General features: G+C 39.0%; 1 protein-coding gene across 2 annotated transcripts in view; it reads left to right on the forward strand.

The window, feature by feature from the left end:
* The window catches only part of trit1 (tRNA isopentenyltransferase 1), a 42500-nt gene that overhangs the window by 8259 nt on the left and 18442 nt on the right, over positions 1 to 15799 (forward strand). For both annotated transcript variants that reach the window (XM_058378388.1, XM_058378387.1), the window contains exons 2-4: positions 10018 to 10157; positions 13359 to 13458; positions 13748 to 13899. In XM_058378388.1, coding sequence (XP_058234371.1) covers positions 10018 to 10157; positions 13359 to 13458; positions 13748 to 13899 — 392 coding nt within the window. The remainder of the gene's footprint in view (positions 1 to 10017; positions 10158 to 13358; positions 13459 to 13747; positions 13900 to 15799) is intronic.

Consider the following 15799-nt stretch of genomic DNA (forward strand, 5'->3'; position numbering starts at 1 on the left):
TCTATTTTACTGTGAGACCCCATGTCTGAGTCGGTGGACGTGTCGGTAATAAAAATGTGTCAGGCATCACGAAATTCCTTAATAAAACAATTTAGACAATTTACATGCCCTTTTCTTGTTTTTTGAACTTTCATTCATCTTCTGAGGAGGACTAGAAGGCAGCAGGTGTCTAGACAGAGCTGTCATCCTCTTAAAGTAGTTTTTGAGTACTCGGTCATCATTGTTAGTCTGTAAAGCTGATATTGTTCATTTTAATTGAACCAAATCATGGGTCTGTTCAAGAACACTTGAACTTTCCTGGTGGGCGAGCTGCTGAATTCACTATCCCTCAGTAAGCCTAGTTTTGAGTTTAGGGGTATTTTATTGTTTAGGAGTTATAAAGTCAGTGAAATGTCTACCTCAATCAGCTAATAAAACTTTAACATGCGTTTTACAGCAGATTTTATTGTTTCTGTTATTCTTCAAGGCTGTTGTCTTCTGAGAGCCATGATAATATCATCACAGCTATTTATTTGGCTTACTGACTGGATGGCTGCTGCTTCTGTGTAGTGTGGTTTCTTTACTGCTTTTATTTCTTGTTTATACCTCTCCTTCCTCCCATCGAAATACCTGGGAGTCCATATACCCCCCTCGCCCTTCTTCCTTCTCCCGGCCCTGAACGGTGCACGAGGGGCTTCACAAATGGGCCACGCACGAGTGCGTCACTGAGATATAGTATATAACGCTCCTGTATAACGATGGATAGAATGTAGTAAAAGATCAACCTCATGAAACATTCATTAGAGGGAATTTACTGAGCTGCTGGTGTAGGAAGGCAGGGTAGAGTGAGGCGAATGATGGCTGGGCACTGAGGAAGCTGGAGGGGAAGTGACTGAGAGAATCTGGTACTAAAGGGAATTCTGCACCATCAGCAGCAGGAGATGAAGGTCATACTATGGATGTTTTGTTGGTGTCATCTTTCAGCCCCCTTCTCACTCATCCACATTTTCCCCATGTTTCCTCCGCTTCCTAATTACGTCCTCTTCCTGTGTATAATTGCACTGCACAGTTCATAGGATTTCAATCATGATCACATTTTTGGCTTCCTCATTTAATTAAGTACAAATAAATGTGTCGGCCAATTGATAGATTTTCTTTCTTTTAGATTGTTGTTTTTGTATCTTTGTTTTTCTTTCTTCATGATCTTTATTTTTTTCATGATCTTTATTTTTTTTTCTTGTTTTGACCTTTCACTTTTTCCTTCTTTTCTTTTCTTTTCTTTTCTTTTCTTTTCTTTTCTTTTCTTTATAACTTTAATTTTCTTTTAATTTTTTTCCTTTATATTGTTCATCGTTCTAATAATTCACCTTGTCTTTTGATCGTTCAGACTCTCGCTTTCATTAAATTTTTAAACAAATAATTCTTTCTTTTAACCTTTCCTTTAATCTCCTTTCAGGTTTCTGTTCAGTCTTTCTTCTGACCTTTTAAAGATACTCTCAAATAACCTGAGTAAGGAATATAGGCTTATATACGCACAAGCTAATTTGTTTTCCTGTTGATTCAAAGTTGTAAAATGATAATATCATTATCCTGCAGCCCTGGTGTATAACAGGTCCTGTGTAATTCATGTGGTTACATCTGGGTTTCTGTTCTGGTTCAAATTTTGTGTCTCCTGCCCTTCTGCCTTCGCTCCTCTTGGCGCTTTTCCAGCTTGATTGGCGGACCTTTTCCCATCTCTCTTGTCTCCTTGCTTCATCTTTCTCTGCTGATTCTCATGGTCTCCCCCCTCTTTCTTTCTCCCTGTGTGTATGAGGAGCAGCTGTCTCGTGCGTGGCCTGAGGTTGGGTGTGGATGGCAGGCCGGCTGCAGTCATCCAACACTGAGTCCATTGTCTGGGAGTGGGGAGACGGGGCGGTGGGGGCAGCTCAGGGCTCTATCCCTCTCTTTCTATATGCCACACATCCACACACAGGCACACAAAGAGGCGCTGGTCCCACCACGTGGAGCCATGCTCCCTAAACACACAGACTAGCTCCTCCTTTGTTTCACCTCCCTCTTTCCCACTCCCTTGCTGTTCTGTATGGAGGAAGAGGCTCACATTCAGAATCTCACATTCTCACGCTTCGCTCCCATGTGGTTCTGAAAGGCCCGTGCTAGTGAGAGCTGTCGCTTATTGCAGAGTAGTAATACGCCTTTTATTTCGTTTTGTAAAATGTCATTTGTCAAGATAAAATGTAGATGAAACCCACAGACACTCCTCTTTCCTTACCCTGTGAATTGTTTGCTCTTGAAGGGTTTCATTGAGCCTTTTTGCTACTTTTGACTTATTGTCACACATGAGTCTGTGCACACATTAGTGTTGATGGGATAAATTTGCACTGTACAAGATTTTTAATATTCACCTATTCAAAGGAAAAAAAAATCATTAAAATGTTTAATATCACGTTAGAATTTTGGTCTATCGGAAAGTATGTTCTAGGAACTTTTTTGGCTTGTTGCTTGATGTCTGACTAACCAAATTTGGTATTTTCACATATCAATAAAAAAACAAAAAAACTGTCATTTTATAATAATATAAATGTTATAACAGTATTTTCCAGCTGGCTCTTATTGCCATTTTGGTGGCTTAATCTCAATTTGTGTTCTATTGATCAGATCAGTGCACTTAGTTAAGGAATAAAACATGACAGGACTTGCTGTTATAGCAAAATAATAAATGACTGGATGCTCAGTTATAGGACAATAATCAGCAGCAGGGTGGTGGGATGTGGCTTCATGAAAGCCGAGTTACTGTGGTCTCCTCAGAGTAGATTATTTTCCAATAACGGCTTAAGGTTTTACTCCTCTTATACCACAGCAATTTCCTGTTTTATTCATGTTCCATGTGAGTGGATTTAGTAATTAGATTAGATTAGATTAGATTAGATTAGATTAGATTAGATTAGATTAGATTAGATTAGATTAGATTAGATTAGATTCAACTTTATTGTCATTGTGCAGAGTACATGTACAGAGCCAGTGTTATTATTATTATTATTATTATAATGTAATATTAACACAGTTAGTTTTCATACATGTACAGTAGTTTGATTTGAGTGTGTATTTTCGTAGCCCTGAATAAAATTAAGCTTCACCGGCTGGCGTTTTTCAATAGATATGTTACGACTGCACTACTCCACCACTTAAGCGTCTGAATGTAATACTATAGTTATAATTCCCGTTAGCGCTGACATCCACAGTGTAATTGGTTTACTAATGACTCTACTAATTAAGAAACCTGTTCAAATTCAGTTTAGTTTAAACAATAAAACAATCCTGTTACGTTGAGAAATTTACGTAATATTGTTTCGTAAATCTGCCTGACCACAAATTCCCTTTTTTTCAGTGTATAATATTGCAGGACATCTGTAAGATAAGTTAGTTCCTGTTATTCCTGAAATAATAGCAGTTATAAATAGTCATTCTCTCACCAGCTTCTCTTTTTTTTTTTTTTTTTTTTTTTTTACCTCTCTTTGACATTAAAGATGCCAGAAAAAACGTTAACTAAAAACTGGAAGGAACAGTGACCTCAGTCCTGAAGACTCTTAACGTGGCAGAAAACTTACTTTTAATCAATGACAAGGCATTTTTATAACCATTTTAAATTTTTTCCTTTTAGTAATAATTTGATTAGATTAGGTAGACCGGCTGCTATGCCCATCTCTGTAAAATAGCTGTTATTATTAAAACAGTGAAATATTAGGAAGAGAAGATGAATATAAAACTGTTATTGAACAACAGCTGGCACTACTGTCAGAGCCGTGCTGTTATAGATAAATAATCAACACCTCCCGACCAATCAGATTTGAGCGCACAACACTAAGCCACAATGTTACAGCCTTCAAGTACTCAACAGAAAGGGCTTAAAAATATTCCCCCAAGAAGTCAAATGATAAAATACTGTTGCATAAGAAATCTAAATTGATATTAATATCAGTCATAATGTGGTTAATTAAAATCGAATTAGAAACCCCTGATATTTGAAAGATATCACAAAATATCCCATGAAATGTTATTCAGTGACACAAGCTGAGACCCAGGTCAGGCTCAGAGGATCAGGTGAATGATGAAAGAAGTTCAGCCACAGCACGAGCAAGGACAAGAGTGACATTATTAGCAGGACAAAAGCTGCTGTTCCATCAGAGGACAGTCTGTGTGGAGAGGAGACGCAGCAGAAGGAGTGCGAGGCAGCCGGCGGGAAGAAAAGCACACAAAGAGAAAGTGTGTGAGAGGGAAAGATTCCCGAAAAAGCGTCGGAGGGGTGAATGTGTTGGGTGTTTCAGAGGGTGGTACTGAAGAGCGAGTGTGGCATGAGGGGGAAAAAAAACCCTCACTAATGCAGGCAGCACTCAAGCAGTGTGGCCCCAAATGAGAGCCACATGACCAGGCCAGACATGGCTTCTTTTTTTATTATTTATGTGCGTGTCTCATACAAGCTCACATACATCCATTCTCTCTCTCTCTCTCTCTCTCTCTCTCTCTCTCTCTCTCACTCTCTCTCTCTCACTCACTCTCTCTCACTCTCTCATTTTTATTTTATTAAAAAACAAAATACACTCTAGATGGGTTTTATCAAAATTTTTAAAAATTAGGTATCAGAAATCAAATCAGTGTTTTCTACGAACGCATCAAGAAGACACAATGCTAGTCATCAGCTGCATCAAAAACTATTATTATTATTATTATTATTATTATTATTATTATTATTATTGTACTAAATACTGTGATGTTTTGTACCAAGCGATATTTTCTCTCTCTCTCTCTCTCTCTCTCTCTCTCTCTCGTGCTTTCTGTCCGCCTCTCTCTGGCTCTCTATCTGTCTGTCATCTGTCCGTCTGTCTCTTGCTCGCTCTCTGCATGTCTCTCTGTGTGTGTCTGTCTCTCTCTGTCTGCTTCTCTCTCTCTCTCTCTCTCTCTCTCTCTCTCTCTCTCTCTCTCTCTCTCTCTCTCTGTCTGTCTGTCTGTCTCTGTTTGCCTGTCTCTCCCTCTGTTCCAAAAGGCAAAGTAATTCAGCCTGACGACTTATCCCCAGCAGTAGCAGTGCAGTTGAGGTGTAGTCTCCTCTGATAAATTCTCCTGATAGAACACACTGTAGTGTGTTCCTTTGTTAAAGTGTGTAAGTTTATTGCTAGACTTAAAAGATATTACATACACAAGTTCCTGTGAGTTACTCCAGAAACAAAAAGGAATTTGAACATGTGCATTAATGTAAAGTGTCAGCAATACTGTGAATTCTGTTACAGGGAATTAATCCCACCTTCTCAACAGAGCTGTGCTGTAAAGGCCATTAACTGGAGCATGAAAAGAAAAAACATCCCAAATGTCATAACTTTGAGAAATGGCACAAGTGTTGTCAGCTAGATGATTTAACATTTAGCAGCATGACACATTCCCTGATTCTACGGTAACAGGCCACTTCCTGTGTCTGAACATCATATAACATTATATGTAAGTCACTATAATTATTTAGTGATATATAATGTTCATTCACAGGAAATACCTGCTGTTAGAGTGCAGTGAAAGCTTTGTGGCTGCTAAATGCTCCTTAAGAAAATAATAGAGACAGAGAGACAGACAGACTGACAGAGAGAAAGAAACACAGATGGACAGACAGAGAGAGACAAAAAGACAGAGAAAGAGACAGACAGAAAGACAGAAAAAGAGACAGATGACAGACAGACAGACAGATAGACAGGCAGAGAGTGAGCAAGAGACAGACAGGGTAGAGACAGATGAACAGGGAGAGAGAGAGAGAGAGAGAGAGAAATATGGACGAACTGACAGACAGTCAGGTGGACAGGCAGACAGAGATAAAGAGAGACACAGACAGAGGCAGAGAAAAAGAGAGACAGACAAAGAGAGAAGTCTGGGAGGAAACAGCTGTTTATAGCAGTTCTAATCTAATTGACAACAGGAGTGAACCTGTTTCCTTACACTAAACTAAATGGTTAAAGAAAACAGCATGCATTTACCAGTGATAGATTCAAGAATGATCTGTTCGTCTTCCTGTCTGTCTGTCTGTCTGTCTGTCTGTCCCTAACTATATTTGAATAATGACCAAAAATCAAATTTTCTGCCAGACCTGTGTGTGTGTGTGTCAGTGTCAGATTAGATACTCATTGACATTGACGTCTCCCTGGCAGTGTAAACAGCTGAACTGTGCTGGTGGCAGTAAAGTGAGTAGGAATGACGCAGCAGTATTTTCACAGTATTTTTATTTATTTATTTATTTTTTCATGTGAGTCATGAACATTGCTTGACGCGTTGATGCAGTTTTGTACATATTTCTAGCAGCAAAGTACCCATGGCAAGCATCGAAAATAAGGCGAGATTGCATTTTGTGCGCAATCCTCTTCTTGTTCCCACCTAAAATGCAATGACTGCATAATAAAGTGGATTAAACTGAGCTTAACGTCCTCTCATTTAATCGCTTACTATCATGCGACTGATAAAACATTTATGATTGTGAGGTTTGCCTATGAAGCTCAGATTAACATACAGGAAAGACACTGACAAAAACTATAGTCTTGGCTTGTTAGTATGTCCATGTGGATGCAATAAGCATTAATAAAATGTTAATAAATAAAATTTATTCATTTTTATTCGTTTTAATGTAAATAACTAATTAGACAAGGATACAACTGGCCTACATCTTTTTTTAACTAGGTGTTCATCATGATAGACCGTGACACTGATTATATCAGTTATCATTTAGTCATTAATTGATCATTTCTGTCACTGCTTATAAAAAAGAGAAATATTTTGAACAACACAAACTTAGAATTCTTACAACACAAACACCTTCAATAAACTAGTGTATTAAAAACTAAATGTAGTTTTGCTCAGAAATAAAGAGGGTCAGAGAGTCACTTCTCTGCTTGTAGCAGAATGAAATAAAAGTCTTCTTATGTAATATAAAAATTCTCCTTATGAGATGAAAAGGTCATTAGGAAATAAAGGATGTTTTTTTTGCAAAAAGCCATTCAGATATTAAATTGAATTGAAATGTAACAATGATATTCTAAAAATAACACACACAGGTCAGGCATAACATTATGAGCAGTGACAGATGAAGTGAATAACACTGATTATCTCCTCATCATGGCACCTGTTAGTGGGTGGGATATATTAGGCAGCAAGTGAACATTTTGTCCTCAAAGTTGATGTGTTAGAAGCAGGAAAAATGGGCAAGAGTAAGGATTTGAGCGAGTTTGACCAGGGCCAAATTGTGATGGCTAGATGACTGGATCAGAGCATCTCCAAAACTGCAGCTCTTGTGAGGTGTTCAGGAACAGTGGTGAACTGGCGACAGGGTCATGGGCTCCAAGGCTCATTGAGGCACAAAAGACAAGCTACTGTTTCTCAAACTGCTGAAGAAGTTAAGGCTTGTTCTGATAGAAAGGTGTCAGAATACACATTGCATGACGGGTCAGGGCTTTTGGCAGCAAAAGGAGGACCAACACATTATAAGGCAGGTGGTCATAATCATAATCAGTGTTTATTTATTGATGTTTATATATGTATTTATTGCTCGCTTCATTCGTTATATCATAGGCGGATTTGTTTAAAATGGTATACATAACTTAGCATTTCTTACACATATATCATGAAATCTGCCCCGACTGTAATACCACTTCCCAACTCAAACCAGGATTTAAAACAGAATTTCTTCATTCGTTTTTTTTTTTTTTTCTAAAATTCCTTAAGTCTTGAAAGTAAAAATTTTTTTTTGTGTAGTTTCAGAGATAAAAAACCACAACACCACCTCCATTTTTTTTCCGTTCAGTATTTCTTTGGGTATTTTCTGTTGTACATTGTGTCTGCTGTTTCAGAATGTATGCGGCAGTGTCCGTCAGACTTCCTGTCCTGCTTTGACACGAACCCGCAGTGACGATGATGCCAGAATAAAGTAGCACTCGAGGCCAGGACGTGGCAGGCTGCTATGCCCTCACTATAGAGCTATGCAGCAGGTCTCTCAGCTCAGTGTTCAAACCACAGGGTCACATCCTCACACTGCAGTGCTAACCTATCAAACAGACCGTACTGATTCCAGTTAATCCCAGTGCACACCTATACTGTTAAACAGGGTATGAGAGTCTGCTAACCTGCAGGTGATGAGGGGAATTTCTGACTAGCAGTGAGACAGGGGCAGACAGGAAGCCCTGCATGCTGCTCACACCCCTCTGAGAAATGGAGATGGACACTCTGTGGCTGAAGTATTGATCTGTCTGCTTTTTCCTGTCTCTCCCCCCACACACAGATTAAATAAATCTTTCTAAAAAAGAATCCAGTTTTGACTTGAAGAGCATTCCTTACAGTTTACATCAATCCTAAAAACATGTGGCTTGCAGTTGCCTTTAAAAGGTAAAGACAAACATTACTTTAGATGCCTTTTTTTTGTTTTATCGAATCATATAAAAATTGCTTGACAGGTATTTACTTTGTATGAACATCAAGAGGAGCTGTAGAAGAAAGGCAGGGGCGTTTCCCTGGAAAGCAGAGGCAAGCATTTTCCAGGAGCGCTAAAGCCGCAGCGGACTCCTGAGTGCTGCGAGGTATTGATAAGGCATCAGTGCCTTTTTTTTTTTTTAAATCCCTCATAGCGCTGGGGAGAGTGAGGCAGCACCCTGTCAATATTTTCCTGCTGATTTCACTCACCTCTGGATTCGCCTGGCAGCGGTGCCCTGTGGAGACGGCGAGGGGGGAAGAGAATTTTAATAATTCAGCAAGTTTCTTTGCACAGATAGCGAGACTGTAGTTGGAATGCAGGGTAGCAATAATCATAAGCGTGACAACTCGAACTGAAGGTGCTCCATGAAATTCCAGAATATCCCGTGAGACCGGAGCCTCTCTGCGGGATAGTAACGGGCAGCTGTCAAATACAGAGTAAGGGAATCTATTAGAAGCGGCTTCTCACTCTGTATCCTGCTACGGAATGATGGCCTGCTTACAACGCTCCTGTACTTCACATATAAAAGTGTTTGATGTGGTTCAAGCATGGACAAATAATTCAGTTACTAGCTTGACCAAAATCTGACTAAAAGCACCATTGTGCTCCTGTCTTGTTGTTTTTGTTGCAGGAAACATAATTGATTAAAAGTGTTGGTTAACATAATGTAATAAAATGTACCAAGCTGCTCAGCTAAATAAGCTCATTAATAGTGATTAAGTTAAGGAAATGACTTCCTCTGGAGGGGATGACTTTGTAGCCGTAGTCCTTATCCTTTCTTGATAGGGTTTATGATGTCGCACATTGTGTTTGTAAACACAACAGAAACTCATCGGAGGTGTTTTGCCGTTGCGGTGTGATGTTCACATCACAAGTAAAAATATTATTCAGTCTGACAACCGGCTTTATTTTCTCCTTGTATTAAATGTATCACAAGAGTTTGTGCTAGAAGGAGCGGTCTATAACCGCTAAAACAGATTTCCACTACACTATTTTATTTTGTTTAGTTTTTTCCACATAACCCCACCCCGAATTACCGATTCTGAGATCATCCGTCAACTATTTGATTCGTCTGGGGATGAATAGTCTGAGGTGATGTGCTAGGATTCAGAAGCAGCAGCTATGATTTCAGCAAAGAGATGCATTAAGCGTGCTACATTTAAACATGCGCACAAAAATGTTTCATTTCTTTCATGGACAAGTAGTTGTTGAAGCTAATTGTGAATCAGGGAACTACAAAAAAAACAAACAAACAAAAAACAACACCTGTATATCCTCAATATGAAATTTGCTTGTTCTGTAGTTTGCATTATGCTTCAAAGCTTAGGTATGTCCTAGTAACTACACTGAAAACACTGCAAAATGATGGAGCTAATGTTAAATAATAAAATAAAAGCTGTTCTTAGTAAACAAAGGTAACCTGGACGGGACGCACGTTAATCTATTGCAGGACAGCGATCCTGTTTAGTTTGTCGTGATTGTAATAGTGAGTAAAACTGTTGTAACGTAATGCCTGTGGTTTTGTTTGCCCTGTAATTCTCTCACTGCAGGTTTATGAGGGACTGGACATCATCACCAATAAAGTGACGGCGGAGGAGCAGGAGCAGTGTCCACACCACATGATCAGCTTTGTGGATCCTCTGGTGAGCAGCTACACAGTGGTGGACTTCAGGAACAAAGCTCTGTCTCTCATATCCTTTTTGGCAATAAAGCTTATAAACTTTATCAGAATGAGATGTCTACTGGGCTCCTGCACCTTGATAAAATTATTATTATTATTTTGCTAAAATTCACACATTAAAAAGGTTTATAATGAACTCAGAAACTACACTGGCCTATTAGTTCCTCAAGAGCTCTTGGTTGCTGTAGTAGAAAGGTATTTACATGATCACTAATTATTTACCAAATGAGGATAGGTTCCCTTCTCTCAAGGTTTCTTCCTCATATCATTTCAGGAAATCTTTCCTTGTTCATTAGGGATAAACAGTAACCTAACTTTAAACTTTATAATATTTTTTTCTGTTTCTATACATCTGTAAAGCTGCTTTGAGACAATGTCCATTGTTCTATTCAAATGAATTGAATTCAATAGAAGTTTAAGAAGGAGACTTTAGAACTCTGGTCTAAATCCAAAAATATGTTCCTGCTGCTACATCAGCAGTAATGTGGTCAATTTTTTAAACATTTCAAGATGAGCAAGTTTGGAAAGACAGCCACTATGAGGTGGGATATTTAAGCACTTTATTTCATACTGCACCTGTAAGTGTATGAAATTATCTCCTCATCATGGCACCTGTTAGTGGGTGGGATATATTAGGCAGCAAGTGAACATTTTGTCCTCAAAGTTGATGTGTTAGAAAGAGGAAAATTGGGCAAGCGTAAGGATTTAAGTGAGTTTGACAAGGGGCAAATTGTGATGGCTAGACGACTGGATCAGAGCATCTCCAAAAGTCTTGTGGGGTGTTCCCGGTCTGCAGTGGTCAGTAGTGGTCCAAGGAAGGAACAGCGGTGAACTAGCGACAGGGTCATAGCCATCCAAGGCTCACTGATGCATGTGGGGAGTGAAGTCTGGTCCGTGTGATCCGATCCAACAGACGAGCTACTGTTGCTCAAGTTAATGAAGAAGTTAATGCTGGTTCTGATAGAATGGTGTCAGAATACACAGTGCATGACGGGTCAGGGCTGTTTTGGCAGCAAAAGGGGAACTAACACAAAATTAGGCAGGTGGTCATAATGTTATGCCTGGTCTATGTGTGTGTGTTTATATAAACACACACACATAGACCAGGCATAACATTATGACCACCTGCCTAATTTTGTGTGTGTATATATATTAGTGTAGACATACAGTGTGCATTTTCAGTATTGTAGCCTTGCATCTGTTCATAATTAATCAATAGCCGGTTTTTAACATTAACACTAATCAAGCAAGGAATTACCTTCCATTTGCCACCCTAGTACTAAGGCTGCATGGTTAAGAAGGGTCGAATAGTTTTCTCCTCCCTAATCGTATGAATAATTTAAGGTGAGTGTTTTCTTGCTCATCTTGCAGATGGGCTTTCTTGCTAAGCATCACTGCAGTAGTGATCAGCTACAACCCCTCCCTAAAACTAGGGTCTCAATAACTGTTTTTTCCCCCCAATTCATATCTTTAGAAGCTTTCTTTTTATTTCTAGTCAGGCAGTGACCAGAGTCTTGCTTGCTTCTGTTAAAGAAGTTTTCCTGAGTGAACGTGGCATTTTTTTTTCTGGCATATTAGATTGAAAAACTGTGGCATTTCCGAGTGGGTTATGAAGGTGCCCCCCGTCTGCTGATCCTGATGCTGTGCACACTTTAAAAGGATATATCTGTGTGTGTGTGTGTGTGTCTTTCTTTTCCCTGCCTCCTGATGCTTTTGAAAGTGAGAGCTGATCAGGGTGAATATTAATAGATCCAGGAGATGCTCTCTGTCTTATATGTGGGAGGAGTCATCACTGGGCATGTTCAGGCACAGTCAGATGCATGTGATTTTACATTTTTACAGACGTAGAGATTAGCTACTGCTTTAACATAGCAAACAATTTTATGTTAACGCGTCATCCTCTGCCTTTGTAAAGCAGTAAAACTGAGTGTAATCGATGCTCATTTTATCACAGGAAACTAGAGGCGTTGTCAATGGCCACAGACAGATGAACCTGTCCACTGTCTCTCTCTCTCTCTCTCTCTCTCTCTCTCTCTCTCTCTCAAGCCTTGATCTCCTTCCCAGGAGAACAGAGTAATGCAGGGTGTCAATGGTGTGTGTGGTTGTGTATTGGAGGATGAGTGCTTATGGGCCTTGTCTTGCTATTTAATTACTCCAGGGAGACAGGTGATGAGGCCTCTGCTGATTTTTATTATAATCTCCACAGTGAAGTAGAGGAACAGAGGAAACTGTCAGCTCATGACGAGATGTGCACTTTGATTTTGAGCCTAATTTTTCATGGCATGTATGTGGATTAAATATACGTTATTATGAGCCGTCAGGTCTACTTCCATGTGCAAATGTGCACTCAGACAGGGAGGGAATTTCTAGGCAACACTTGATTGAATTCTTTTCGGATTGACTGTGCCAAGATGTGATTAGAAAATGATTCTGTATGCATCTTGATGTTTCTAGTATGATTTAAAAACTTCATTTTCATGGGGGGGGGGAGAGACAGGATTAATGCAAACCCATCATCCTCTACACTTTTTTGATATCAGAGTGTGCTCTTAAGAGATAACACTCAAAAATATGCAAAAAAAAAAACAGTCTTCTTTTTACCTGACATATGAATTGACATATGAATCTATTATGATTGACAGTTGTACATGTTTTGAACTCTCCAGTGTTAACTGACAGCCCTGTATGCTCCACCCCTCCTTTCTCCATCTCTCTCTTTTATCTTCACTCATCTTGTCTTGATTTTCTTTCTTGAAATGTATGGTGTGAATCTAGTGCTCTCGTTTTCTTTTAAGGCAAATGGAGAAAGTTTTGAGTTCATTCATGTGGAATAAAATTCATTAATGTACAGTATGTTTGACTTGGTTGATATTAGTATTATAGCATATATTAGTACTAATATTAGAAGTATTATTTAGCTTCAGTTAACTATATTTATAAACAGGTGGTCAAAAACTGCATTTTTCATCCAAAATAGGAAAAAGAACAAACATTAAGAAAAAAGAGCAGAAGGAAATGTCAAACGTCCACATTTGAAATCATTACAATGGTAATGATAATTACAAAAACAAGTTGCAGTCTTTCTAGCAAACGTTCTCAAACCACAAACCACACTTTGTAGCTATAAATACAAGGGTTTTTATAGTGTATTTCCTCATATTAATGAAGACTTCTATGATATTCATTTTGGTCGGCCTCCTTAACGCAACACATTGAGGACATACATCATCGGAAGAAACTCCCAATCATTGTTGGTGGCACAAACTACTACATCGAGTCCATTTTATGGAAAGTTCTTGTTGACACTGGGGTAAATATATGGTACATATACATCTGTTCCAGTGGTGTCCAGTCTTTTAGGGTAGGAGTCGTGTTGGGTGCAGGTTTTCAGGCTACCTAAACAGAAGCAACACATGAGTCTATTAAAAGCCAAGATAAGCTGATTAAACAGGAATCAGGTGTGGCTCCTGTTTAATTGGAATAAAACCTGCTGCCGACTCTTTCTGGACAAGGCTGGATACCTCTGATCTATTCTGTTTGGACCATTTGTTGAACAGCATTGTGACTGCTCAGATGCTTAGAGCCCATTTATTTTACAGGCGCATGGGACGGAGAAAGTTCAGACTGGCTCCTCTATTCCAAAAGCTGAGCTGGAGAAGCTGGGAGGTCCTGAACTTCACAAACGCCTGAAGGACGTGGACCCTGAAATGGCAGCCATGTTACACCCTAATGATGCACGTAAGATTGCAAGGTAAGCAGTGGAGCGCTTTAGTTTCATTTTAGCTAGAGCCATCATTGCTGATATTCCTCTGCTTCCCTGCAAAGATTAATGACAACTTTAACTGAATACACCCAGTCCATCACAGCTGTTCATGAACATAAACTAGAATTTACTAGAACTGGAAATTAGTTCTAAAAGATGCTGGCTTTTCAGGAACTGGGATTGGCAGCTCCACACTAGCAGTTTCCATTGAAAAAGAAAAATCTACAAAATCTTAGATTTGAGAAACAATAAAGTGAGAAACAATTAATGTTTGAAAATCGGTGTAACCAGATTGGGTTTGGTGATGGAAAAAAGTCCATCAATTTAGCATTTTGAGTGTTACTTTTATCTCTGGGTATTTATTTACTGATTTATTTATTTTTTAATATTTAAGAAAATAATTTCAGGGCACTAAATACAGTATTATGTATTACCTGATTTATACATTAAGAGTTTTCCTGTTAACTTGTCTGAGTTGGTTTCCAGCAAGCTACTTATCTCACCAGCCATAAAGAATAAAGGATTAAAACCGTAGCTAAGTCTGCAGGACAAAGGGTTTCATGGTTTCTCGGTAACTTGACAAACTTCAGGGAGGAAACAGAGGCTGGTGCAGGAAAGACTGTTTATAGCCATTAAAGCATAAGTGAAAGTCCTTTATTAAATAAACTTTTTTTCTTGGTTAAATGGTGTGGTGTAAAAGGAGTGAAACAGTTCAGTTCAGTAAAACACGGTGGTGTTCTTAGAATATGATCAAGTTATTAGACATTGCAAAAAAACAATGTATAATGATATTGCTTATAGTTGTTGTCTAGATAAAAAGAATGAAATTGTGATCACCTATTTATTAATTTAATAGGCAGTAATATACTTGCATACATACATAAATGCAATCTACCCCATAATGAGAACATAGGGCTGTATTAACCTATCAAGATGATTTTCCCTCCACCCTGAACCCAGTTTTGTGTCGAATTCTGGCACCAGTCTATAAAAATCTGTCTCCCCACCTGTGTGAAACAGTTGCCTCCGGCAGCACCAGCCTGCTGTACACTACAAACACTCATTTTCCGGATGCATTGGTTGGGTTTTAATCACCATCATGGGGCCAATTAACACCACTTTTTTGGGGGGGTTGCGAATCTGGCACTCTGTGTCTTGGCTAATTGATGCCATCATGTTTTGGGGGGGATGAGTCCCAGTCCCCCAATCCCTCAGTAGTAGATCTGCTGCTTTTGAAATTTCTTTTCACTGACTGTAGGAACAGAGGCTTGTGACACAGTGGCAGCTGCTCAGCTGCCATATCGTCTGCTACACAGGCAGGCAAAGTGGTAGCAAGCTGGCTGTTGGGCTTCATTCATAGAGCAATGTCATGCCTCTTCTTAATATCTGTGCTCAGATGTTTCTGAGATTAACAAAAAACTAAGACTGGATGTGTTTAACAAATGCAAGCAGTGAAGTTAACCAGATCTGTACTTTTAACGTAAAAAGATAGCTTGTTTTGTTTGTCTATGATTTAAACCAGAGCTTGAAGATAGGAAGAGATTGTAGGTTTAGAGATATGAAAAGATTTTCTTATGAGAGCTATGTGTATGTATAAAATCTGCAGCATGACTTATCTCACTGTATTGGAGGATGTCTCACATTGTCCCATTCAGAGATTCAGCATGTTTCAGGGACTAGGCTGAATGCTCAGAGTGATTTATCAGCAGTTACAGATTCCTCGAATTCCTGTACTGAGAAAATTGTGTCTGTCCAAAAAACATACCATGTCCTTTCAGTCGTATAATTTTGGCTACAGGCACATTCTAGAGAGACATTGGTGACACAGCAGTATTTCCCAACTAACACTGAGTAGGATTTCGACTAGCAGTGTTGGATGACAGTTTTT

Source organism: Hemibagrus wyckioides, linkage group LG24, assembly GCF_019097595.1.
Source record: "Hemibagrus wyckioides isolate EC202008001 linkage group LG24, SWU_Hwy_1.0, whole genome shotgun sequence".
Taxonomy (NCBI): domain Eukaryota; kingdom Metazoa; phylum Chordata; class Actinopteri; order Siluriformes; family Bagridae; genus Hemibagrus; species Hemibagrus wyckioides.